Here is a 25,461-nt window from a genome sequence, read left to right as displayed (position 1 = left end):
CACCCCCTGTCCTGCTTTTTCACAGTTGCTATCTGGTCACCCTAGTTTTCATAGACCTTTTGCACTGTCATGATCCTAAAATGCATGTAAAGATTTAAAAAGAAATGCTTTCAATTCTAGCCTTCTGAAAAGAAAAAACTTTGGTTACACTATACAAAGGAATATATTAATCTTTTGGTATCTGCCTTTAAGAAATGGAAAAAAACTGCACAATTACAACTTAAATTTCCTTCCATGGATTTTAACAAACTTAAATCACAGTAGGAACTTTAAGTAGGCAAAATATAATCGCTCAGGTTGAAATTTGACTAGGACGTGGGAGCTTTTTCCACAGCTCTTAAAGATCCCATGGCACTTTTATTACTTTCATATCTCATGGTCCCTATCACCATAGTATCTGAACACCTCACAGTCTTATGCATTTACCACTACAACACTACTGTGAAATAGGGAAGTGCTATTCACTGTATTTTATAAATGGTAAATTGTAGCACAGAGAGCCTAGGTGACTTGCCCAAGGTGTTAGTTTGTAGTGGAATAGGGAATTGAATCCAGTTCTGTGAAGTCCCAGTAGTGCCCTATCACTCACCCATCCTTCCTCCCTAGGGCTGGATATCTGACCAGTCAAATATTGTCAAATGTCAAAAATGGTCAAATATTTTAAAGCAGTAACTTCTTAGAACAGTAACAAAAAAAGTGTAAGACCTTATGGCCTCCAATAGGCTTAGCCTTACATTCTTATGTCTATAAAAACAAGCTAGTTAAAAGTTATTTTAATTCAGAAAAATGAAAAACATATTATCCTTTAAAAAAATGATGGAATAATACCATGATGCAATCAAGAAGATAGGCCACTACCTACATCAGGGAACTCTTACAGGAACGTGACTATATTTAACCATGGACAAATAAGTCAATTGACTTGATTAGATAGGTCAGTTGACCGGCTTGCCAAGCCTGTTCCTCTTTAATGACAAGTAGTCATGATAACCTCATTTATCTGTGCTGTCTGGAAGGGTCTATCAGCACAGTGCCAACTACAATTGTGTTGGAGCATTGTTCCAGTACTGACTGAGGGAAGAGTTTCTGCTTGTGGAATCGCCAGTCCTGCTTGCAACACCTTGGTATTGAACTGGAAGTCTCCCAGAATACTGACCCATCCAAAACCAGCTCAGTCGGAGTGACCAGATGCAATTGCAGCACAAAGCCCAGCTCCTCTTCTAACAATAAAAAAAAATCCCTCTGAAATTTTGGGAACATGAAGTTTGCAAGCAGAAGCTGTCCTCAGGTGAACTGACACAATGTTTGCAGGAAGAGAGCCCTGTTTAGAGTGACCAGATGTCCCTATTTTGGGGTCTTTTTCTTATATAGGCCCCCACCCCCGTCTGATCTTTCACACTCGCTGTCTGGTCACCCTAGCTGTGCTGCGCTGATGTGGGCAGCTTTCCCGCTGTTTTATTTTCCTATGACTTAACCTGTGTTTGAACAAGTTCTCCAACATATTACACAAACCGGCTTTTATTCGTTGGGGCGGGAAGGAGGGAGCGGGATCTCACGCTTAAATTGGGCCGCACAATGCCGCCCTGTGTGCTGCAGGGGCAGGCGGTACCGCCCGCGCGATAAGGACCCAGGTTCTCACCGCGCTGCTCCGTGGAAACAAGCACCTGCCCCGCGGCTCTAAGGGCCCGGCTCTGCCGCCCTGCAGCGGACCCTCGGCCGGCCCCGCCCGCAGCTGCCGCCCCCCATTGCGGATTTGCCTGGAAGCTCCCGCTGCGCCAGGCTCCGCCTCCCGCTGGCTCCGGCACTAAAGCGACGTGTCCCAGGCCGGCCGGGCGGGCAGGCTGCGGTCACACGCGCCTCAGCCACCTGCCGCGCTGGAGCGGCTGCTGGCCCGGCGGCCTTTCTCCTGGGCCTGGCGGCCCGCCCTCCACGCCGGCTCCCAGGTACGCGTGCCGGGCACCGGGCTCCCGGCGCCGTGGGGGGCTAGGGAAGGGCTCCCGCTGTCTGCAATTGCACTGACCGCTCCAACCCCGCTGTGCCCGCCGCCTGCCCCCTCACACGGCCCCCCTCCGCCCTCGGTAGGTCTTTCCTCCGCTCGCTCTCTCCTGTGCCTTCCCCCTCTTCCCTCCAGGCAGTTTGCTCCTTCCCCCGCTGCCCCGAGTTCCTCCTCTGCCTGCCCGCTTGCTCCCTCGCGAGCCTTCGCCTCTCCTCCCGCTCTGCAAGCTCCGAATGCCACCCCCGGCCTCCTACCCCCCCCCCCAGCCCCTTCTGCTCTACCCCCTTGCATTGCCCAAGCCCCTTGCAGACCCCAAACTCCCGCCAGGACTCTCCCTCATTCTCATTGTCTCCCCATCTCTTCTGGAGGTAGTGCCAAGCCTGTCAGGTTACACTATAGGGCTGTGGGCTATAGGGTGGAGGAGGAGGGGAGATTTTTTGGGGGTGGGTAGCAGATGGGTCTGGGGTGTGTAGCTGTATTTGAAAGCAACCTTCCTCCAAGCCAGTTCACCTACCCTATTGTCACCTGCTGTCCTTAGTCTACTGGTTCTACCACGCTCCATGCTCCCCTTAATCTGCCAAATTCTCTTCTCCTAGGAGTTCCTCCTTTCCTCTGCTGACTGCCACACCCAGTCCAGGAAGGTGGGTATCTGTCAAGGAGCAGCTGGTTGCTTTCCCAGTGGCAGTGCCTTCTGCACAGGAGGCAGGGATTTGGCTGCTCTCCTTGGTGCCTGTTTGCACTGTTCTATCCTACTTCTGATTTGCCATCTCTCCTACAGAGAGAGAAGCTCCAAGGTTTCTCCTGGCCTGGCTTTGGTTTTTCTTTTCCCCAGTATCAGCCCTGTCTCCCAGCTTTTTTCCTTAGGCGCCCATGACTCTCAGGCAGCATGGTATGGGGCTGGTGGGTGAAACCTGAGATGCAGTCCTGGCTTGCTCCCCTGGCAGCCTTGGGCTGGAGGCCCCCTAATCAAACCACTTTGTGAGGTGAGCAGAGATCCTTGGCCTGGAAACTTGAGTACCCTGTGATGAGGTATGAACCCAAAGAATGGCCAGAGTAGCTGGCACAGTGCAGCTGGAATGCTGTGGATACGGAGAAGGGAGCAGCTGAGGATGTTCCTAGGTGATGGCAGTGATGTTGGTTTTCCCAGCATCCTCAATCAGTTTTATTCTCTACTGCAAGAGGTGGAGATGTGGAGTGGTGGTGCACCTCTCCTGTCCTTCGAGGAGGGGAGTTAAGCTCTGTCCTCAGTCTCTAACAGCAGTCTGACTCTCCAGCCACTCGCATTTCAGTGCATCACCAGAAATATTTTTTAAGACTGGAACTAGGGGGAGTTAATGGACTCTCCCTCCCATTAATACCAATCACCAGGACTAGGAGGGCTGCTGTCAGATGGCTGCCATTGTACCAAGCATTGGCACAGAGTGGAGGTGGGAGTGCTGCTGCATCGTCACTGTCTTATTGCTCATCCACCTGGAAGGAAGGGGCATTGCTGCACCTGTGCAGGTGCCCTGTCCCGTGGCACAGGAAGAATAGACTCTGCCATCCTGCCAGCGTTGGCTAGATTATTGACTTGGGAGGTGTAGAAATTGCTGTTCTGCTTGGTGTTGAAACTGTTGTACCCTTGCCATTAGCTGGTGAAAGAAGAGAGACTGCAACCCACTCCCCCTCCTGCACTGCTGCTATCAGTGCCGGAGGAGGTACAGCTGCCAGCATGCCAGTCTTCACTGTGCAGCAGGAACTCTGCTGTTGCTGCACCATACTGTGGGTGCTGATAACGGCCAGCCTTCCTCCTCTAAATGCAGCAGTCCAAAATAGCAAGGTGGTGTCCCTGGAAGAGAGCTGGGAAGACCATCAAGGAGGAGAAGCAGTCTGAGCCTTCCACCAGTTGTGGACAAAGCTGACACAGCTGGCATTTTAAAGGCGAGACTAAAAGCAAATGACAAATAGAAGGGCATTGGCTTGTGAATGAGAAATGAATAAAAATTTGAGTTAATGACTCCTAAAAGGTGTCTGGCTGGCACTGAGAGAAGGTGGGGAGGCATGTGGTGAGGTTGGGAGAGCTGTGAGAGGAAGCAGGAGAGCAGCACTCAAAGGAATGAGGGGAAAGAGAAAGAGGGCATTCAGAGGACAGCATAATGTGTTGACTTTGCAATGTGAGTGTGTGATGCTGCCCACAAACAGGACCTCTTACTCTCACAAGTTTTCTTTTAGCTCCAGTGGAAGAGACTTGCCTTATTTGGAGCTGGATATCCAGGGTTCTAGTCCCAAACCGCTTCTGTGTGCGTGCGTGATGTTCACTGCACGTGGATGTGATTCAGCTCATAAGGAGTGGGTGCCAGGAGCTGAGAGGAAAGGGAGTTTATAACTAAACCTTTACTGACAGTCATGCTCCTGTCGTGCTTCTCGCTTTCTGGTTTGCTGAGGCCGAAGACCTCTTTTCGCTGTTGAGATCTCTAAACTGGAAATGCTAAATCTCACTCCAGCCTTTAAATCCCTTTCCTGTTTTCCCTCAGGTCATCTCTTGCTTAAGGGAACAGACTCGGCTCACCAATGTTTGCAGTCACTTATTTTTTTTTGTATTATTCTGTTTCTAGTTGCTCATGACAGACCAAAATCTTCTCTCACTTAAACTAGTGATACCATTGTAGCCAAGAGGAGAACTTGGCCAAATGTTTCCACCGTCCATCTACCTTGTAATGCCTTATACACTGTGGTTATCAGTATTGTCAAATTGTAGTAATTTAAGTTGGCCTTTGGCATGTGTGAAATGGAACTGGATTGAAAGCCACCAGGCTCTAGTGGACAGGAGCCCACATCAAACACTCATTTAGCTCCAGTTTTAGTATGCTCATTGGCATTCTCAGCAGAGAGGCCAAGGACTGAATGAACCCGGAGAGGATATTGCCACAGAGAACTACAGGGCTTCTCCTTCAGTTAGAGGAGAGGGGCACAAACAGAGGCCCACTGAATGAGACAAATGAGACAATGAATGTTGCCAGTTGGAAACTGAAATCCAAAGCAAGTACATTATGAGCAGATGTAGTAACAGGCTCCCTCCCTCCTTCCCTCATTCTCCCCCCCTCCCCCGAGTCCCACTAACATGCCTGAATCAAGATGCAAATACATCACCACCACCACCGACCACGTGCTGTGGTTAAGAGGATCCTCTCCAGGGGCCCTGCTTCCATCCACAGAGCCCAGATGGGCTGACGTTAACAATTACTAAAACTTATACTAATAAACAAAAGATCCAGCTGGTAGTTTCACAGTATTGTGCAGGTAGATGCTGGTACAAAGCAAAACAGCACAATGACTTTCCATTTGTTCTGTATGAAATGTAACGACAGCTGAAGATGTTGATGTTTATGTTTTTGCAGCATGTTGATGGCAAGTACCAGAAGATTAATTTAGTGGGAGAACAGGCTGGGTGACATTTCCCCATCATCTACTAAAACATGAAGACCAAAAACAAAAGAACGAAGCACAGGCTTGCTGTTGACAAAGAAGCCTTTCTTGGGGAGACAACTTTGAGCAAAGAGGAACCGGTAAAATGTGTGCGACGCAAAGAAAGGAGAAATGGCGGAAACAATGAGAGTAGCAAGACCGGTACAGTCAAAGCCAAGCATTCTTGGAACAACAAAGACAGACACTTAAGGCGATTGGAAAGCAATGAACGGGAGAGGCAGAGAATGCACAAGCTCAATAATGCATTCCAGGCCTTGCGGGAGGTTATCCCTCATGTGAGAGCTGAGAACAAACTTTCTAAAATTGAGACTCTGACGCTAGCCAAAAACTACATTAAGTCACTGACTTCCACCATACTCCATATGTCCAGTGGGCATCTTCCAACTGTAGAAGGAACTGGGGCATCCAGTGGCTCCAAACTGTACCAGCATTACCAACAGCAACACGGTGATGAGGAACGCGATGAACAACTAAAAAAATACTCCACACAAATTCACAGCTTCAGACAAGGCAGCTAAAGTTAGCTACTGGCCTCACTCTCTCATCTCCATGCATTCCTGTATATTTCAGCATTTGGAGGATTAAGGAGTTATTTCCTCCTGGTGGGTTTCTTTTTTGTTTGTTTTTGGAAAGACAAATGTTTAGTGACTAGATCTCATAATTCTTGTTGAAATTATCCTAAATTGTAGGTTAGGCTTTTCAAAGAGATTAGTGATTTTGGTTGCCCGATTTGAAACACCTTCTCTGTTCTTATAGTTTTTTGTTTACCTGCTTTGTTTGTAATTTTCTTGAGGTCAGAATGTTCCTTTAATTTGTAATGAGAAATGTTTGATTGTTCAGCACCTACATTGCTTTTGCAGGACGGGCTTTATAAACAAATTATTTTTCAGTGGGAGGGGGTTCTCTGCACTTTAGGAAAATTACTCTTTTTATAAGGTACCTTGAGTTGGGCACCCAACAGTGATGTCCTAAATCACTAGTCATTATTCAAAATGCTGGCTGTAACTTTTTTCCTCCCAAGTGACACCATGTAATGGGGAAGCTTGGTGCAGGAATAATGAAATTTATGGCCCAGTACAGTATTTTGGAATGTATACAGCTATTGGAGGGACAGATCTAACTGGCCTGATATTTGGATAGCAGGACTAATTCCTTTAACCACAATTACCTGAATTTTTTCCCTTGAATTCTTAAATATCTTGCTACTCGGCGAAGGAACAAATTTAATGATGATAGAAACGTATTTTGAGTAGCTTGATTAGTATGATCAAACAGGTATGAATACTACCTAACAAAATGGCCTTGGACCAGACCCTAAATGCCCTAAACCAGCGGTTCTCAAACTTCATTGCACCATGACCCACTTCTGACAACAAAAATTACTACACGACCCCAGGAGGGGGGATCGAAGACTGAGCCCCACTGCCTGGGCAGAGGGCGCCAAAGCTGGAACCTAAGGGCTTCTGCCCTGGGCAGGGGAATGTAACCTTAGCCCTGTGAGGTGGGGCTCGGGTTTTGGCTTCAGCCCCTGGCAGTGGGGCTTAGGCTTCAGACTTGCTGGGGCCCACAGCCAACACCACCCTTGGCTACCCCATTAAAATGGGGTTGTGACCCACTGTGGGCTCCCCACTCACAGTTTGAGAACCCTTGCCCTGAACTCTTTGAAGTAAATGGAAAGGTTCCAGTTCATTTCAGTGTGCTTTGGCTCACGTTCCTAAAATGTAGTCCTACAACTTCACTTAAAATGCACAATAATTAATGTGATCCTTGTTGCGTTATATATATTTGAAAGTGACTTTCAACGGAAACATTAAAAGAGATTTGTTAGATTGTAAGATCTTCTAGACAGGAGCTTGTCTTTGGCTGTGTTTTGTACAGCATCCAGTCCAACGGGACCCCAGTTCCATTTGGACCCTTTGGGTGCTATTGTAATATAAATATTTAACAGTTAATTCACTTGTGATCTTTGCAAAAATGATGTGATTACAGAACAAATATTTTGTATATTTACCAGTTGGACAATGATAATCTGTGCATTTAAAATGAACTCTCCTAATAAAGCCTGCATTGTAATCAATTAGGATTCATTCTGGGCTAGGTACTGTTAAATACAATAAATGAAACAGGGGATCTTGAAACAAGAAAAGAAACTTTTTTTAAAAATGTTGGAATAAAAACTCGCATTACTCCTAGCCCCTCTCTTCTTTGCCAGACTAACATTTCTTTGTTTGGAAATGTTGCATGTACAGCATATGTCACAGCTGTCCCCACCCAGGGCCCTAGAGTGCTGATGTTAGCAGGCTAGTTGTGGTTATACTGAAGAGGGGCAAGGGCAGGATTTAGGTGCTCATGCTGGCACAGGATGTAGCTTCATGGGCCCTACCTTTGTCCCCACAGAGTAGGGTAGTGCAAGGGGGAAGCAGGCTGGTGGCTGAGTGAGGGAGAGATTGGTGGATCCTTTGCAGGGGGTGTTGAAGAGAACAGCTGCAGAGACCCCTAGAACATAAGAACGTCCATACTGCGTCAGACCAATGGTCCATCTAGCCCAATATCCTGTCTTCCAGCAGTGGCCAATGCCAGGTGCTTCAGAGGGAATGAACAGAACAGCGAGTCATCAAGTGATCCATCCCCTGTTGTCCACTCCCAGTTTCTGGCAAAACAGAGGCTAGGGCCACTCAAAGCATGGTGTTGCATCCCTGCCCATCCTGGCTAATAGGCACTGATGGACCTATCCTTCAGGAACTTCTCTAGTTCTTTCATTGAATCCTGTTACAGTTTGGACCTTCACAACAGCTCCTGGCAAAGAGTTCTACAGGTTGTGTGAAGAACCTGTGCAACCCAAGGTGCTCTGTGTGCAACAGGAAGCCATTCTGACCCTTATAGGTGTGTCTACACTGCTATACAGAACTTGTGGCATGGCCACGGCTGGCCAGAGTCAGCTGACGTGGGCTTGTGAAGCTCGTGCTGCGGGGCTAAAAGTAGCAGTGTAGCTGTTCATGCTTGGGCTTGGGCTCTGAGACCCATTCCCCTCATCAGGTCTCAGAGCTGGGCTCCAGCTCAAGCCTGAACAGCTACATGGCTATTTTTAGCCCTGTAGCTGGAGGCACGCCAGCCAGAGTCAGCTGCCCAGCCTCAGCGTTGGTGCCATGGGATTTTTACTGCAATGTAGACAGCCTATGAGTTCTCCCTGCTCTAATGCTTGGTGCAGTTTGGAGAGACTTTGGCCATTAAAAGAACAGGAGTACTTGTTGCACCTTAGAGACTTAGAAATTTATTTCAGCGTGAGCTTTCATGAGCTACAGCCCACTTCTTCGGATGTATAGAATGGAACACACGGACAGAAGACATTTATACATACAGAGAACATGAAAAGGTGGAACTATGCATACCAACTGGAAGAGTCTAATCAATTGAGATGAGCTATCAGCAGCAGGAGAAAAAAATACTTTTGAAGTAATAATTAAGATGACCCATAGAAGGTGTGAGAAGAACTTAACATGGGGAAATATATTCAATTAGTGTAATGACCCAACCATTCCCAGTCTCTGTTTAGGCCTGAGTTAATTGTATCTAATTTGCATATTACTTAGAGTTCAGCAGTCTCTCTTTGGAGTCTGTTTTTGACTTTTTTTGTTGCAAAATTGCCACCTTCAAGTCTGTCACTGAGTGGTTAGAGAGGTTGAAGTGTAATGTGATATTTATTCCACTGTGGGAATCCTGAAGGGTTGGCAACGCAGGTGGGAGGTGGCATAGGCAGCAGCCCAGGGAGAGAGCAGCAAGGTTTGGGACTGAGCAGACCTTGGCTGGGTGTTGCAGGATCCCTGGGCTGGAATGTGGAGTAGTGGGTGGCCCTGGGTTCCCCTACCCATCAGTGATGGAGTGGCATAGCCTGGACTAGTGGTTTTCAACCTGCTGGTATGCAGAGTTCTTCCGGAGTGTATTCAACTTATCTAGAATGGTGCTTCTCAACCTGGAGGTTTCAGTGCCCAGGGAGGTCATGTGATGGGTTTAGGGGGATTGCAAGTGCAGAGCTGGCATTAAGCAGCGCAGTTGCCTGGGTCCCCACGCCACAGGGGCCCCTGCAAAACTAAGTTACATGCTTCAGCCCCCTCCGCCTGGGGGCCCAGGCTTCAGACAAGGCTCACAAGTGAAAAAACACACTCAAGTATCACAGTGACATGTAAGTACAATATTTATATTCCAATTGATTTTATAATTATATGGTTAAAAGTGAAAGCAAGCAATTCTTCAGTAATAGTGTCCTCTGACACTTTTGTATTTTTAAGTCTGATTTTGTAAGCAAATATTTTTTAAGTGAGGTGAAACTTGGAGTACGTGAGATAAATCAGCCTCCTGAAAGGGGTATGGTAGTCTGGAAAAGTTGAGAACGACTGGCCGTATCAACAGGTCCTGGGGTATAAAGTCTTACTGAAGGAGAAAGCACATCGTTTGGCTGGAAGGCCAAGTTACAAAGCCAAAGCTGAAGCCTCTGAAGTGAGGGGTGAGTGGTGGTAAGCAAGAGGACAATTGGTTGAGAGCCTGCAAGGGCAGCTGTTAGACCTGGAAGAGAGCTGTTCTTCAGAGCAGCTAGGAGGAAATGGTGGGTGCCCTGTGACAAGTCTAAATAATGTGACAACCTTCCTGCTATTTTGGTTTTAAAAACCCAGGTCCCTGTGGGCCCAGAGCCTTGGTCTGGCATTTAAAGTCATTGTTGCAAACGAAGTGCTAACCAGCCATTGGCCCAAAGTGAATTAGGCTGAAGGCTCTCATCTGCCTACATGACAAGCAATGGTAAGGTCCAGATCACTTTAGCAAATGCTTCTAATATGTAACAGGTGCAGTTAAGTATGTTCAGGATTTTGTCTCCCCTCCCTGCCCAAAATGAATTCTAGTGATCCCTATGTCAGCTGGAGAAAGCTGGCTTAGGAGGAAAATGGGTGCAGCAGTTGGGAAGCCGCCAACCTGGAAAGGCTAATGAAGGTCAGAAACATTTTTAAATACTTTAATTGCAATGTAAATACTGGATTGTTTGAGTAAATGTTGAAGTGCATGACAGGAGCAGCACTGCAGCCATTTGTGCCTGTCTCTCTGGGTCAATTAGTTTTTGTACAACTCTGTTTTAACTAAATGAAAGAGAGGGATAAGAGGAGTTACATGTCACCATCCCTGAGTCCAGTGTACGTTTTGGGGCCCTGGTGCCTGCTCTGCACAGTCTTACTTGCTGCAGGGATCCTAGAGGCAGCTATGACTGGGTGGAGGCCCTAGTAGTCTGGCTGTCATGGACAGTGGCCAGAACCACTGAGGCACAGGCTCAGAGCCTCCCACAGTCATCAGGGGGAACTCACCAAGGAGGTCTTGGCAGCTTTTTTTGGTGAGTCCCCTCTGGTAGGATTCTTCGTGGCCAGGGGAGAAATGGACCCAACTTCCTACCTTTCAAACATTGCTGCTGCTACTTCTTCAGTAGGACTCTCCATATACTTCTGAAATATTCTCTTTGCATCTCTTACAGAGACCGGAACCCACATTGCTAAACAGCACTTTAGCAGGAACAAAGCTGCCTCTCTTAGAACCTCAAAATAATTTAATTTGAGCCACTAACAGAGTCTAATCCCCCTTAAACACACAAGTTATGCAAGTACCCACTTACAATTCAAGTTCAGATGTCATGTAAAAGGCATTTTATATGGATGGGGTTACCCTAGTTCCTGGGGATGTGGTCCAGACAGATAACTCGGTGCACTAGCCAGGCTTTGGAAGACAACAAAGGGTGATGCCATGTACATGGCTCTCTAGTTTTCTTGCTATGCCGAGATTTACAGACGGTTTAGTTGTGGTGGATCCTGGTCCCATTTCTTAAAAGCTCTCGACTGTTTATATGACCCTGATTCAGCAAAGCACTGAAGTATGTGCTTAAATGCTTTGCTGAATCTGTCTAGGCACAGTAATGAAAATGAGAGAAGTAATATTGAGTGACAAACACTGACTAATGAATCTTGCAGGGGTTTTTAAGCTCCTCAGTGACTAGTACATTACAATGGAGATTCCCACAGCAGCATTCTGTGTACTTTAAAATCCTTCTCTGGATTTTTTATGGGGAGGGACAGACAGCATTTTAGCTGCCAGGATGGCATATCAGTATCTGGATTCAAATCTTAGCGTAAATAAAGGGGCATTATTACAAGTTATTAAAGCATTTGGCAAACAATACTGCATGTAGTATCAGGTAGCTAGTGGTACAGAGATCCGATATGAAGGGTATGCCTTCCCTCAGTAACTACTGCCCTGCTGTCAGCTATGACCTGCTTTTCACTGAAGCAAATTGCTAGGGTATTTTATTTCTTCCAGTAGTGTTAGCATTGTAGCTTAAGGCAAGTAGCTACCCCCAGTTTCAAAATAGTAGCTAGTGACAAGAGTTTCTCTTAGACAAATTCAAGGGAATTTCGCAACAGGAACCTTTTTTCTGATAGATAAACATTTTTCAAAATCCATTTCAACCTTCAATTAATTTCAGTAAAGTTATCCCACAGTTATGGAGCTGATGTACATTTTAATTTCATCTGTCACTTTCTACTTTAAGAAGACTTTCAGTGGGCAGAGATTTGGTGCTCACATAGAGATTTGGTGCTCACATAGAGATTTTATATTTTGCATTTGTTCCCTTAAACAGCTTTTTGTTGTACAACAAACAAAATGGGGTTGGCAGTGCTGGGGGAAAAAAGGAGAAAATGCATGATTACATTAGTGTATATTTTATTGACTCGGTATTATATGTAACTCTTGCATTGGCGATGTAAACATTGGATATTCAAAAGGAAAAGTAAGTTGACCTTCTGACATTGATTATGTGTTAGTGCAGAGAAAAAGCAAACCTAAGAGTATATGTGGTAAAGCTATTAATGATGATTATTTGGAACAACTGCTATGTAACTTAGAGAACTGTGTGTAACCTAATATTTATAGGAATTAATGCAAATAATGTCACTTATGACACCTCAAACACCACAGATGTAAAAATCAAACGACAGTCACATATTGGAAAGTTCAATAGGTTAGACAGTAGCATCTTTAAGAATCTTTCACATTTGGACAAACTGTCTTGGCTTTAAAATATCAAAATATATATATTAAATACAGGCAATAGTTACTTCTACAAATACAGTACATAAGACCATGCCACACTGCTATTCAATTTATATAAAAATAACTCCATATACAATCACACAATATAGGCAAAAAGAATGTAAACTTGCAGTGCTACCATTAAGAAACTCAGGGTGTGAGCCTGCTCTCAACACTCCCATTGAATCAAAGTGTGCAAGATTAGCCCCTCAGTGAAAACCTCTCTAAGTTACAATGGATAAAGCCTGATCCCGTAAGTTGTGGAGTGCCCTCCTGAAACTAACAGGAGTTGAACGCTCAGCACCTTGCAAGAGATGATTGGCACCAAGCAGCATTGGGCTTTAAAATAAGAGAAGTTCAGAGGAAAATTTAGGATTAGCTATAATTTTAAAGCAGGACAGAACTAGACCTTCTTTTGAGGAATAATGTACATTAAGGTGTTAACTCACTAGAAGAGCCAAAAAAATGTTCAGCACAGATCACTTAGTACAAACTAACAGCAAAGCCCCATTCTGAATGCCTGCTAGTCTACACTGACTTCACCGGAGTGACTGTCGCTCTCTACCACTATGAAATCGGGAATTAGGAATTTTTCCAGTCTCTTGCTCAAAGAGACTTGGACAAAGCATGAGCTGGGAGCCGCTGGAGGACGAGCTGAATGTGAGGCTAAAAAGATGATTTTTCCACCTCATATCTGATACATGTAGAAGCAGATGCTGCCAGCCTTACTGAGAGATTAGGGCTCTCTTCCACAAGAGTTCTGCTGACGCCAGTGGGAGCACTTGTGAAATAAGATACTACTCAGCATGAGAACGGGTACCAGAAATTGGCCCTTAGTAATGTGTACTCCCTCCGCTCCAGTCCTGCGCACAAACACTTATGCTCACGTGGAACATTACTGATAAAAGTAATCCCCGCTCAATTCGAGGGCAGCATTGAAGTCAATGGGCTGACTCACACGAGCAAAGTTAAGCATGTACATAAGTGTTTGCAGGATCAGGCCCCTAGATTTTACACTAGTGCAGTGACTAGACCTCTTTGTAGACTAATCACCTATATACTGATACAATTTTTAAAATCCTCCTCCCTGCCCAAAGATGAGCAATACTACAACTGGAGAGTGGCGTATAAGATGAGTGAGTGTTAAGGGATGTAGGGAAGGGAATTAAAGACTTCTACAGAAAAATAAATGAGTCTGCAAAGATAGTCACATTCACACAGTTTCTGTAGCAGCTTTAAATAGGGGACAGGGCTATTCCAGTGGCTCCAAACAGCACCTTGTCTCTCTTGTCAAAACTGTGTCAGTTCTCTCAAGTCATACTCTGTTAACTTAGTGGTGGACGAATAAGTTAAATATTAAAATGCCCATATTGCAAATTCCATTTCTATAAAATGCATTAGTTTTATCAGGTTTTTTTTTTTCTGAACAGAAATGGGTTGAGTTTGTGTCCTACAGTTTGTTTTTCTTTAAATTACTTGGGGAAACAAGCAGCAGCCAGTGTACAGAGAACAGAAAATACTAACAATTAACAGCGTATCTGTCTACTTCTTGCCCTTCGTTAACCATCAAGGTGGTTTTAGAATGGTTTCCTTTTCCTCCATTCTCTCCATCTTCTAGATCCGTTGGGTTTGCCGAGTGCTCTTCAGAGGTCTCATGGAAAGCAGCCTTAGGAGCTTCAGTTGCATTTCCTCTGACTGTAATGTGCTCCCATCCACCCTACATGAGATTTTAATATAATTTAAAAGAAACGTCACAATTTGATTCTGAGCTTTGTTTACAGGAAGGTTTTTACACTATTTATTCTTAATTCCCTGCCAGGGGGTTAGTTCCCTCCTAGGTCAGCTCAGAAAAAGGACTCCTTATAAAATCCTGACCTCCTAGTATGTGCAACTCCCAGAGGGAGCTGGGTGCATACCTGCCTGGTCCACATACTGCTGGGGCTCAAATCCCCATGACTCCTATCTCCTGGATAGAGCATCTAAAATGGATGAGACACATGCTCAAGGAAAGGAGCAGGCCCGGACAAGGATTAGTATTCTGCATAATGGGGATTGGGTGAAATCCTGTCTGCACTGAAGTCGGAATTTTGCAAATCGACTTCAAAGAGGCTAGGATTTCACGGAGACTGTTTAAATATCTGCACTTCAAACACTGCAGCAGAGAGTACTGCAGTGTCATGACAACGGAGGATAATCATGCACAGACCACGGAGAAGCTTTACTTTTTAAAATGCTGCCATGTTAATTGTTATATTATATTTAATTTGGCTAATCAGTTAACTACATATTTTAACAGTGTCACTGAAGTCTTCATTAAAGAGTTTAATTTTGTGTCCAAAGCTCTCAAACTAAAAACCAACACTAGTTTAAAGATTCGTATAATGTAAATGATGCACTGTTTTATACAGTAATTGCATAAGACTTCATTAATTTTTAAAAAAAGACACAAATACATCTGAAGACACTATGACTTGACATGGAAATGTCTCCATAGTCAAGACAAGGAATGCTCCCATTTCAGAGTATAGGGCGCAAGACCAGTTTCCTGCCTTCCACAAGGAGATGAGCATCTATCCAAATTTTTGAAGGAGCCTGCTGAGACAGGGAGTGGATCTTCCTGTATAGGCAGTGCCCAACCACCTATAACTGTGTAGATACCAACTTTAGAGCAATTCAGTGCCCCTAGCACTCACCCCAATGCCGTAGTCCCATGAGAGCCCTTTCGGTTCCAACGGTTGGACTCCTGTTCGATGACAGACTGTCCCGCAACTTAGGCTGTGGCTTCCCTGCACTTTGTCAGCTATCACCCAAACCTTAGAGAGAGAGAATAAATGTGTTTCACACACTGCTCTCTTCCCCTAAATGAAAACCATGACAATACCCGGCTCAATCACACCAACAGCTCCAATGACTGGATGCAGTGACCTTGCTTGGAGCAAAACATCTCTAATTTGGGCAGAGAAACCCAAACATCCCTACACAAATGAGACCCAGGCGCACAGATTAGCAGTGAAAACATTCCCACTGAGATTTAACAAGGAAGGTTTACAATACATGCTGTTTGCATAGTCTCAGTGGGACAGCAGGAGTCTGTGTTACCATTTCACAGAGTTAATTTTCAGGTTGTCAGGATGCCAGCATGTGAATCACTCTTATGAGGGAAACAGGAGTAGAAACCAGTGTTTGCTGATGATTTAATTATGTCATTCATAACTAGTGAAATGCAAAGTTAAATACATACCTGATCCAGGGGTCCCACAGAAACTTTACGAATATTATTTGAAACATGGTCCCAACTAGATCCTTGCGGGTAGCTTGGTGTGATTCCCTGACGGAACCAGAGATTACCTATAAATAGAACAATTAAATCCTATGAAGGGAAAGGATGGTCTTTTAGACAGAATTCAGGAGTTCTGCTTGTGTAGGATGAGCTCACTACATTAAAGCCATGAACTCTGCACTGTTGAGTTAAACCTCATAAGAGATCAGCAGTTAATGCTTCCTTATCTTCTATGGAATCTTGTTACACTTTTCACTAGTGTGTGGAACTTAATATTCTCTATTTACCCTATTTTGACCTTCCTGAATAATGGTGCACTCCCTAATTTGTAAAGCTCCTTGGGGAAAGGACCATGCATTATAGGTTTACAAAGATCCATGCACACCATTGGTACAGAAGTAATGCAACATGGAAAAGGAGTTCTCTCAGACAGGACACTGATTTAAAGGCTTGTTTCTTCTGTGGAAGGACCCTTTAATTTTATCTAATGACGATACACCAGTTTGTTTGCTAGGGATGATGTGCATGGTTCACTGCAAGGCATTCTTCCTGCAGATCTGCATGCTTTTGGGTTTCTGGCAAAGCTCCTCACATGCAGTGAGAGAGGTGATTTTCTTCTTTGTGACAATCCAACAAATATTAAAAAAAAAAAAGTCATAGATGCTGTGTCCATGTTATCTATGGCACTAGCCATGTTGTATGTTACCAAATACAATCCTATGAGTCAGACAGTAATTACCTCACCCAGTCCATCACTGTGCCAAGGCAAGGCTATTCCCTCTAAACACTCAGAGGAACCGATCCTGAGGTGATGTAACCCAGCATTGCTCCACTAACTTCAACGGAGCAATGCCAATTTACACTGGCGGAGGAGCTGGCCCTGAATCTTGTTTTAAAGCAGTCAGATCTCTGATTCATTTCCGAGTCCTTGTCATTTAAAACTCACCATTTTTATCTACCGCCAACACAGATGTCCGTCCTACTGAGACTTGTTTTAACTTTTGTTTTGGAGGTGAAGGAATATGGTACCAACAATCTCCTAAAAGTTGGAAATAAATGAACGAGGCATTGAGAAAACAGCAGTAAGAAGAGTATTGTCATAGGCCAAATAAAGCTTTGTGTTCAGACACCATGGGGGTAGCAGCATTAGAAATACCTAGCTACCCAAGGCATGGTGACTCACAGCAGAGGGAACCACGAAGCTTTTCAGCCCTTCTGTCTATACAACATGACCAGCTGACATGAAAAGTGCTGGTCTCAATGTCAAGCACACCCAAAGCACTAATCCTCTCCATTTGAATTATGCACAGTGAGAATTCCTACCTCTTATATAGCACTTTTCATTGGTAGATTTCAAAGGAGGTCAGTATCATTATCCTCATTTTATAGATGGGGAAAGTGAGGCACAGAATGGTTAAAGTAAAGAGTGGGAACCTACTTCATGTAAAGCAATATTTTCTATCTACTCTAACCTTCTCAAGGGAGTTTGGCCGGGAAATTTAAGGAGGAATGTTGCTGACCCATGTGAAATGGCATTTCCTTGTGGGCAAGGCTGGTAAAACTTCTCTTGGGCTTCCAAGAAGTTACCCAGATACATTGCTAACAAAAAGAAACTCATCTCAAGGTTTTGTAAACATTAACTAACTTTTAAAAGCATCCTAAGCATATTAATATAAGTGAGGAGGAAGCTGTTTACTTTGCATCAGCCTCACACTCTTTGCAGTGGTGAGATTGAAATGTCGCCATCCTGTGCTCGTTCGGCTCACTACATCCTTGCTGTGAGAAGACCTGCTCAGTTCCACAGCACTCACCTGCAGGTTTTTTTGGAGACACTGAACCCCGGTAGAAGGTAGAGCCATCTCTCGCAACAGCCCAGACTTGGTGGAATGCCCCAATCGAGACCGACATGAAGGGTTGATCTGTTCCCACGTGAAGCCATGATGTTCCCTAGTGAATGACAAAGAATGGCTTGGGAAATTCGCACCTGTTGCAGAACTGAATGACACAGCGTGCTGGCTGGCTGATCAGCACCTGATGGGGAAAAAAATCCTACAGAATGCAACTGGTTCTGAACCCTATATGACTTAACAGACAATGGCCCTTTCCCTGGTTTGTTTAGATTACGCTAGAGCACAGATGTAATCTTCCGTTCAATTCTATGGGACTTTTCTATAAGCGCCTTATGCCTTTAGATGTACCTAACAGTACAATTCTTTAAATAGAACTGGTAATAAAAACAGGAAACATTAGTGAACAATTTTTGGAGATTTTTTTTAATACTGGTTTTTTCAAAGTTTCGAGATGTCTACATTTAAATTTATATTAGGAAAAAATTTCTACAAGCTCTAGATATGACTTGTGCAAAAACTGTGCACACTTGGCCCCAATCCCGTAAAGCACTTACACATGCTTAACATTAAACATGCAAGCATCCTTCTGAAGTCAAAAGGAGTGTCACAGGGTGGACTGGGCCCTTTAAGGGTATGTCTATACTGCAGCATGTGGGGTACATACCTGGCACCCTCCATCCCCAGCTCAGGTATGAAGAGCTTAGGGGAATAAAAGCACACCAGAACCTTAGGTTATGTACCCCATATGGTCTCTACACACCCAAACAGCACTTCCCACATCTACGCTACTATTTTTTAGTGTCAGGGGCGGGGTCCTGTGCCCTCCCCGCTGCCAGAGCCTTTCCCCATGGCTTGCCTCCCTGCCAGAGCCTCCCTCTGCCGTCTGTAGCTACATGCTGCAGTGGGACACAGCCTGCTTTTCACTGTTGTCTATAGCTACACCTATCCTACATGCTGCCCCCAATGGGGTGCAGCCCAGATATAGCCTAAGAGGGTGCTGCTCCAGCCCACCTGTGCCTCATTAAGAGCCTCACAATCAGGCCTAATAGAGGGCAGCTGGCCCTGCTATAGAGCTAGAGGGAAGGCCTGGTTCAGGGACTCAAGTGATGTTTTAATGGACACCTGAGCTTTATTAAGGGGCAGAGGTCAGTCTGGCTGGCTGCTCTGTGCCAGGGAAGGCACTGAACCAGAGAGGCTGCAGGAGAACAGTACTCCAGAGGAAATCAGGCTAGAGGCTGAGTTTTTTATAGCAGAGCAGGGGAAAGAGACTCAAAGGTCGCTCGAAAGGGGCTGGAAACACAGCCCAGGGGTAGGCTGAAGGAAAGGTTCTTCTACCTTTTTGTTTGTTGGGACTTCTTAGTTGGTTTCTTCGTTACCCCCCAGACGGGTTAAGTTTGTTTGTGAGGTGGCTGGAGGGCTAATCCACATCTCCAGCACTAGCCTGTCTGTGGAGTTTATTAAGGAACCCTGAAGAAGAGGGAAACTGAGGTACCCCTGGCCAGGAGGGGGCACTTGGGTGGCAGCTGCTATTACAGGGATGCAGAAGTACTTCAGCGGATGGAGGTTACTGTTTTGTAATCTCTATTACAGCCTGTAGGTAGATGTGAACCTACTATTAAGCATACTAGGCACAACAGATGTGCATGGCTCCTTATAAAAAACACACAGCCCAATACAAAGCCCACTGAAGTTAATGGAAAGGCTCCTGTTGACTTCAGTGGGCTCTATATGGGGGCATAGCTTGGCCATGGTCCTGCCCTAAGCAGCTTAATATCTAAGTCAGATGGACATGCTATCAATAATTTAAAGAGGAGCAGACCCCTCCGCGACTGAAGGGGAAGTACAGTAAAGGGGCGTTAGAGAGACAAATGGGGTAGGTTAACGGGGGTTTTTACACAAGACAAAACCCAGGGAAGTGATTTGAGGGAGCACAGCATGTACATGCGCGCACACGCTACATACATGCACTTTAAATTACACTTGTATGAGAGAGGCAGTAAGGAGAGTCTTACAGCTGGATTTTGCTGCGTTACTCCGAGTCTGCACAGCACGTCTCCCTTGTCGCTAACGGCCCAGAGTGCTATAGATTCTTCCTTGTCTGCCGCCGAACTAGGGATTATGGCGATGTCCCACAGGGTGATGGGAGGCACTTCCAGCCAGGGTCCGTTGGTGATTATTTTACATTTTCTAAAGAGAAAAACCCCACAACCCTTTAGGAGCACGCTCTTCCTGTCAGTGAGTCTGTGCCCATGCTGCCAGAATAACTCAAACGTAAGGGCAGGGGAAATCCCCAAATCCTTTCATTAAATGGGTACTATGGAAACCAGAGATACCATACAACTAATATTTTCAGTTTGAGAGGGGGTTGACACCAACCCGGTTTGTGTTTCCAGGTTGAGTTCTGAAGCACTAGACAGGATAAGGTTTATCAGGGTTTCTTTTTCAAGTGTAACTTAATAAAGAAAAAAACAGGTCCTCTTAGAAGTCTGTGCTGTACTCCACTTTGCTTCCTACTTGTCTAAACCTAGCCTAGAACTTCAGGATAAAGAAGAGCACTTCATCATGTTTGTGGGGGAATCCATTGCTGAGAACAGAACTCTGTAGCTGGTCCATTCCCTCCTCTGTACTGGCAATGGGAGTGACATCTGAACTTGATTCAAAAGGGGACTGTCTGAAGGTAACATGGAGCATCCCGAGAGAGGGAGGCATGTTTGTTGGCTAAGAGCTGGCAGCCATCCATTAAAGCAATACAGAAAAAGGTTCTCTCAATGGGCCATTACAGAAAGCTACATTGCTCTAGTTTCCCTAGAGAAATAAGTAGCACTGTAAATTAGGGAGGATGCATTAGACTCCACCAGCAGAATGTCTACCTGTACCCAGCCCGGGAACACAGTGAATTTCTCTCTCCTCCAACCCACAAATCCAGGATCTAGCCCTAAGCAATCCCCTATTTGTTTTCAGTTGTAATTTGTGCAACTGAAAGAGGAATGTTTGGGCTCAAGGCTTAGAACAACTGATGCAAGTTGAGAAATTTGGCATCAGTACTTAGTTCAATTTGTTACAGGACATACAGCAGAACCGTTTGTGGCCCCAGGGCCTCGCTGAGCTGGAGGAAGAGATGCTCGAGGCCTAAAACGTTGGCTCTGCAGCCACAGAACAAGCACTAAACATCTAAGTCTTTAATTTGTAGGCACATAGCACCTCATTAGTACGGGTGTTTGATAGCTTAGCACAAGAAAGTGCATGAGGAAAACTAGAGTGATTCAGAATTGCCCCAGGTTCCCTTGGGAAAGAGCAGGGTGCAAGGGTGCTTCCCGCTCAAGGCAGGATACAGTGACGGTTTGGTTTTTTCTGGTTCCATCCAATTACAGTAAAGCCTGGCTGGGAAGTCAGCAGTTGCCTAGTAAGTAGGTGGTGCTGGTCACATTTATATTAGGACTCCATCTGTAAGAAAGAGGGTTAAAGCCCTATTGTTATGTGTACTGTAGCACCTAGGAGCCCCAGTCATAGAGCATTGTGCTAGGTGCTAGGTGCTGTACAAACAAAACAGAACAAAAAGACAATCATTGCCCTAAGGGCCTGCAATCTAAGCATAAGAGGCATGTGTTGTACATGGTTACAAGCAACCTACTGGCTTGGCAGACTCTTAACAACATCTCCTGATCATTTAACCCCCATTTATAAAGGGAGCTATAAAAGGGTGGTCTGCCCCTTTAAGGGTTAGAGACCTGGGCTCTGCCAACCCTGGTTACTAAGACACATCTGAACGGGGTTTACCTGAGTCCCCTATAATGAGCAGTAAGTGAAGGAGGCTCAGGGAACTGGAGTACAGAGGCTGCTGGGTGAAAGTAGGCTCCAGCAGAGAAACCTGGGACTTGAGGAAGTGACACTATGGTAGGGAGGGCCTGAGTGTGTCCTAATAAGGGGATAAATGGCTTACAAAAGCTTTATTTTGAATTTTTGGTTTATTTAATAAACCAGAACCCAAAAAGGGCTATGAATGGACACAAGGGTTTGAGTTTTTGAAGAAGCCCCTTGAAGGAGGATACTGAGGCAGGCTGCCTGTAGAACTGCAGTCCACGAGGGGATACTTGGGGCGATCTGTCCTGTGACAGGAACCGCAATATGAACTGCGACGAGAGGGCTTTTACCTAAAGATCTCACACAGTCACAATGGGAACATTGGGACACTTGTGTGCAAAGGCTGGGGGAAAAAATGCAATTTAAGTGGTTGCTAAAGCCATGGGCTGCCCTGCTGGAGATGGGTTCTTCAGTGCCAGTTTCAGTGCTGCTGCCCTTTGTTAATGGAGAGATATTTAAGGGACTAAACAGCTTGCTCTTAAGAAAGGAGCATGTCTGAATTCTAAACTTTATATCCAAAACTTAATCCCTTACCTGGCCCAGCGTCTTCGCCGTACAAAATCCTTCATCGTCTTGTGGCCATGGTAGGATCTGCCAAAGATACGTGGTTTTATGCAAGTTTGAGAGGACTTGGAAATACCTCACATTTCAGCAACAGCCTGTCAGTGCTGACTCCGCTTCAGCCCAGCGTTATTTTTCGTGCAACTGTTCTGTAAAAAGCTCTCCCTCACACCACATAGTGTTGTGAGGATACCAGGCACTGGCTTGCAACTGAAAACAACTATGTACCCTGGAGATTCCCCTGCCCGCTTTACAATACTGGCAAGCCCTTATTTTGCTGTGTGGGACTTATATTTCACCCCTCCTCCCCAAACACCATGGCCAGTAATACTTCAAATCGATAAAGTACTCAAACACTGATTGTTAGCAGCTCTCCCCCTCATTTTGCAAAGGGGGGAATCAAGGCACAGATGCCACCATTAAAGCAAAGCTGAAGTGCAAATCAACTAGGTTTAATAATTGCGTGGTTGTAGCCAATCAGGTATTGGCCTGGCCCTGCCAGGCTAAGTTTATTAGGTACAAGAAGGTAACTCCTTACGCTGGGAAGTCCGCCGCATACTGCCAGCCTTCCCGATCAGTTCCACCGGAGATGTTAAAATCAATATACCAGTCAGACACCTAGAATCAGAAGGATAATGTGAACAGGAGCGCAACAGAAAGTGAAGGCATAGCTGGGAGATCACCTTTTACCTTTTCTTCTGCATCCTTTGTATTGTAATTGCTTGTATGGAGTGTTCTGCTATTATTTATATTACAACTTTGCCTGTTGAGAACACCTTCCATCCTGGGTCCCCAGGGACTTTAAAAACATTCAGGGTGGGATTCACAAAGGACTCAAAGAGGAATTGGATTGGGGGCGGGGCAATCAATCCTCTCAGCATCCCTAGGATGTAGGGAAGATCATCTCCATTGTACCGATGAGGATACCTGAGGTTAAAGTGACACAGCAGGTCAGCAGTAGAGACAGGAATGGAGCCCAGGTCTCCTGACACCTCCGTTCTGTGCCCAAGCAACTAGGCCATCCTTTATTATTTTTAAATAAAAAATAGAAAAAAATAATAATTTCAAGACAAAATTTACCCAAGACCACTGCGGGGATGGAGGTTTTGTGTTAACTTTTGTGCATTCTTGTAAGCCAGATGCGTCACTCCACATGTACCTGTCTGTGGGCAGCCCTCTGTAACACAAGAATAAGCGACATTGAGAGAAAGATAAAAGATAAAGCTCTTCACCTCTGCCTAGCACTTCCCAAGTCCAGACACTGAACACTGTCTTCAGTCACTACACTCTCTTGAAGAAGAGACTGAAAAGAAACAGGTTTGCTCTGCAGCTCAGTTGCCTGCCAAACACTGATCGAAGATCTCAAAAAACTGATTATTTTGCATTTAAAAACCAGGAGGGTGAATCTTGAGAATTCTGCTGCTTTTCAAAGGTTAGTGGAAAAACCTTTCCTACCCACCACCAAGAGATTTATTGACTTCCACTTCCACCCAATGTCTTTAGATGATTATTAAATATTGTTATTAAATGCAGAATCCAGCGGCCCCACTCAGGATCAGGGACCCGTTGTGCTTAGCACTCCACGACACCCAAGACGACATAGTTCCTGATTGAAGAGCTTACAATCTATTACCTTAATCCTTCAATGCATTGTTTGCAGGTAGGTTTTGTACCTTCCCAGGGTGTGCAACGCATTGCAGGACTCGGACTACAAAGGCATCCTTTAATGAATATTGACAAATCTAGCCTCTCAAAGCCCATGCGCCTTCCATCTCAATTTAGCACTAAACGTTAGAGACAACATGTGAAATAAAAGTTTAAAAAACACCCTGACATTTCTCTTGACCATTATAAACACACACACTTGCCTGTTGCTATATCCTGTGACTGGATTCCACCGCTGGTTCTCATAGATATAAACACATTTCACATCTGATTGCATGTAAATATTATCAGCGCTGCTGGCCAATCCTGCAGGCAATAAATCACTCTGATTAAAAGCAAAGTTAAATATTAAAGAAGAAAGTTGCTATAGTTTAAAATTTTGCCAGGTGGAACATTTATGCATTTTTTATTGCTCATTTTTGAGCCAAAGATACAAAGTTAAGATGCACAGCTTGCTTCCCTTGCAGAGACAGGATATGCCCATCACCTCATTCTACAGACTAGACAAAATACAAAGATGGGGGATTGAAAGTTTTTGTTCTGCAGGTGTCATGCAGGAGGTTAACCAGGGAATGGATATACCCAGGTAAAATAAATGTGTGTCATTACCTTGAATGAAGCCGCCTCCGTATCCGCCAGTATAAACCCAGGCCGTGTGATCGTAACCTATGCCCCAAACTATGCCATGGCTATTACACTCTATCAGGCGGAGATGCCCTCCAATCTGACGCCAAAACCTGCAGGGGGAGAGAGAACATTTTACATGAACTCCATAGTGGAGTCAGTAACAGCATGTGTTCCCTGCACCTCAGCCCTGACTTAGGGAGGGCAGGAGGCCAGTTCAGTCACTAGCTCATTGGGCCTCTGTCCAACGGGTGGGGAAGGCGATCGATGCCAGTTAAGAATGCTCCTTTTGACTGACTACTGTCAGGGGCTGGAGGCAGCTTGGCTACCTCAGTTGCGAGTCTGTAGCCTGTCAAACGCCTCATTTATGTGTAAGTTTAACTTTGAATTTCCTGATTTGATCCATTGCATTTGTTTTGAACAGTTAACTTTGATGCACCGGTGGGCATTTTCACTCGTTAGCTGTGGATACTCGCCCTCAGCGTTCACTTCGCCCAGAAGCTTTTCCTCTAGGAATTTCCTTGGTTTAATACACAAGGATTGATGGTCCTAATATGAGACTGGGGAAAGGCAGGAGGCCAGAGGGGATTCCCTCACCACCTACAGGTGCAGTGTCTTATTTTCCACTTACTCAAGATGGACACCCATGTCTGCAGATGTGAGGAAGTGCACAGCAGAGGGAAATCCCTTCCTGGGGACCTGGAGCCCTGCAGGGTATGGTGTGTGTGTCTAGGGAAGAGTAGGGAAGGCAAAGGGACTGTAGAGGAACATGCCAGTGGGGAGTCTGAGGGAGTAGAAAAGAAGACCTGCTTTTACAGATCAGGAAGCGTGCCGGAGTAGATAAGGGCACCAATAACCTGGCAAGCTTTACGGCCTCAGTGGAACCCCACTCACCTCTCCCTTTCACCGTTAAGACTCTGAGGGTATGTCTACGCTGCAGCTGGGAGGTATGATTTCCAGCCAGCATAGACAGACTCCTGCTAGCTCTGCTCAAGCTAGCAGGCTAGAACAGCACTGCTAGCTACCTGAGCTCTGACCCA

The 25,461-nt window shown here is 45.3% G+C and overlaps 2 protein-coding genes across 4 annotated transcripts in view; one reads left to right on the top strand and one right to left on the bottom strand.

Annotated features, from left to right (window-relative positions):
• Window positions 1-2,485: 2,485 nt before the first annotated feature.
• BHLHA15 (basic helix-loop-helix family member a15) lies at window positions 2,486-7,538 on the top strand. 2 transcript variants are annotated; one of them, XM_050966769.1, is made up of 2 exons: window positions 2,486-2,637; window positions 5,374-7,538. In XM_050966769.1, the coding sequence occupies exon 2, from the start codon at window positions 5,452-5,454 to the stop codon at window positions 5,977-5,979; it is 528 nt and encodes a 175-aa protein (XP_050822726.1). In that variant the 5' UTR covers window positions 2,486-2,637; window positions 5,374-5,451; the 3' UTR covers window positions 5,980-7,538. The 2 variants fall into 2 exon arrangements, with proteins under 2 accessions (XP_050822726.1, XP_050822727.1); XM_050966770.1 differs by lacking the exon at window positions 2,486-2,637 and adding an exon at window positions 2,667-2,979.
• A 4,656-nt stretch (window positions 7,539-12,194) lies between these two features.
• TECPR1 (tectonin beta-propeller repeat containing 1) overlaps window positions 12,195-25,461 on the bottom strand; it is a 39,909-nt gene continuing 26,642 nt past the window's right edge. Inside the window, exons 15-25 of one of the 2 annotated variants that reach the window (XM_050966703.1) lie at window positions 24,407-24,534; window positions 24,001-24,103; window positions 23,213-23,309; window positions 22,671-22,750; window positions 22,106-22,162; window positions 19,723-19,897; window positions 17,672-17,807; window positions 16,807-16,899; window positions 15,822-15,928; window positions 15,274-15,393; window positions 12,195-14,297 (exon numbers count right to left, since the gene is read on the bottom strand). In XM_050966703.1, the coding sequence (XP_050822660.1) occupies window positions 14,100-14,297; window positions 15,274-15,393; window positions 15,822-15,928; window positions 16,807-16,899; window positions 17,672-17,807; window positions 19,723-19,897; window positions 22,106-22,162; window positions 22,671-22,750; window positions 23,213-23,309; window positions 24,001-24,103; window positions 24,407-24,534 (1,294 nt within the window). In that variant the 3' untranslated portion in view covers window positions 12,195-14,099. Of the gene's footprint in view, window positions 14,298-15,273; window positions 15,394-15,821; window positions 15,929-16,806; window positions 16,900-17,667; window positions 17,808-19,722; window positions 19,898-22,105; window positions 22,163-22,670; window positions 22,751-23,212; window positions 23,310-24,000; window positions 24,104-24,406; window positions 24,535-25,461 lie in introns of those variants that run through there. The other variant, XM_050966704.1, reaches the window with a different exon arrangement.

Source organism: Gopherus flavomarginatus, chromosome 9, assembly GCF_025201925.1.
Source record: "Gopherus flavomarginatus isolate rGopFla2 chromosome 9, rGopFla2.mat.asm, whole genome shotgun sequence".
Lineage (NCBI taxonomy): Eukaryota > Metazoa > Chordata > Testudines > Testudinidae > Gopherus > Gopherus flavomarginatus.
Note: the sequence above shows the minus strand (reverse complement) of the source record. Positions and strands in the feature narration are given on the sequence as shown.

Bases quoted from the DNA above. Each gene is read 5' to 3' on its own strand.
- BHLHA15 (XM_050966769.1), top strand. From the start codon at position 5,452: ATGAAGACCAAAAACAAAAGAACGAAGCACAGGCTTGCTGTTGACAAA.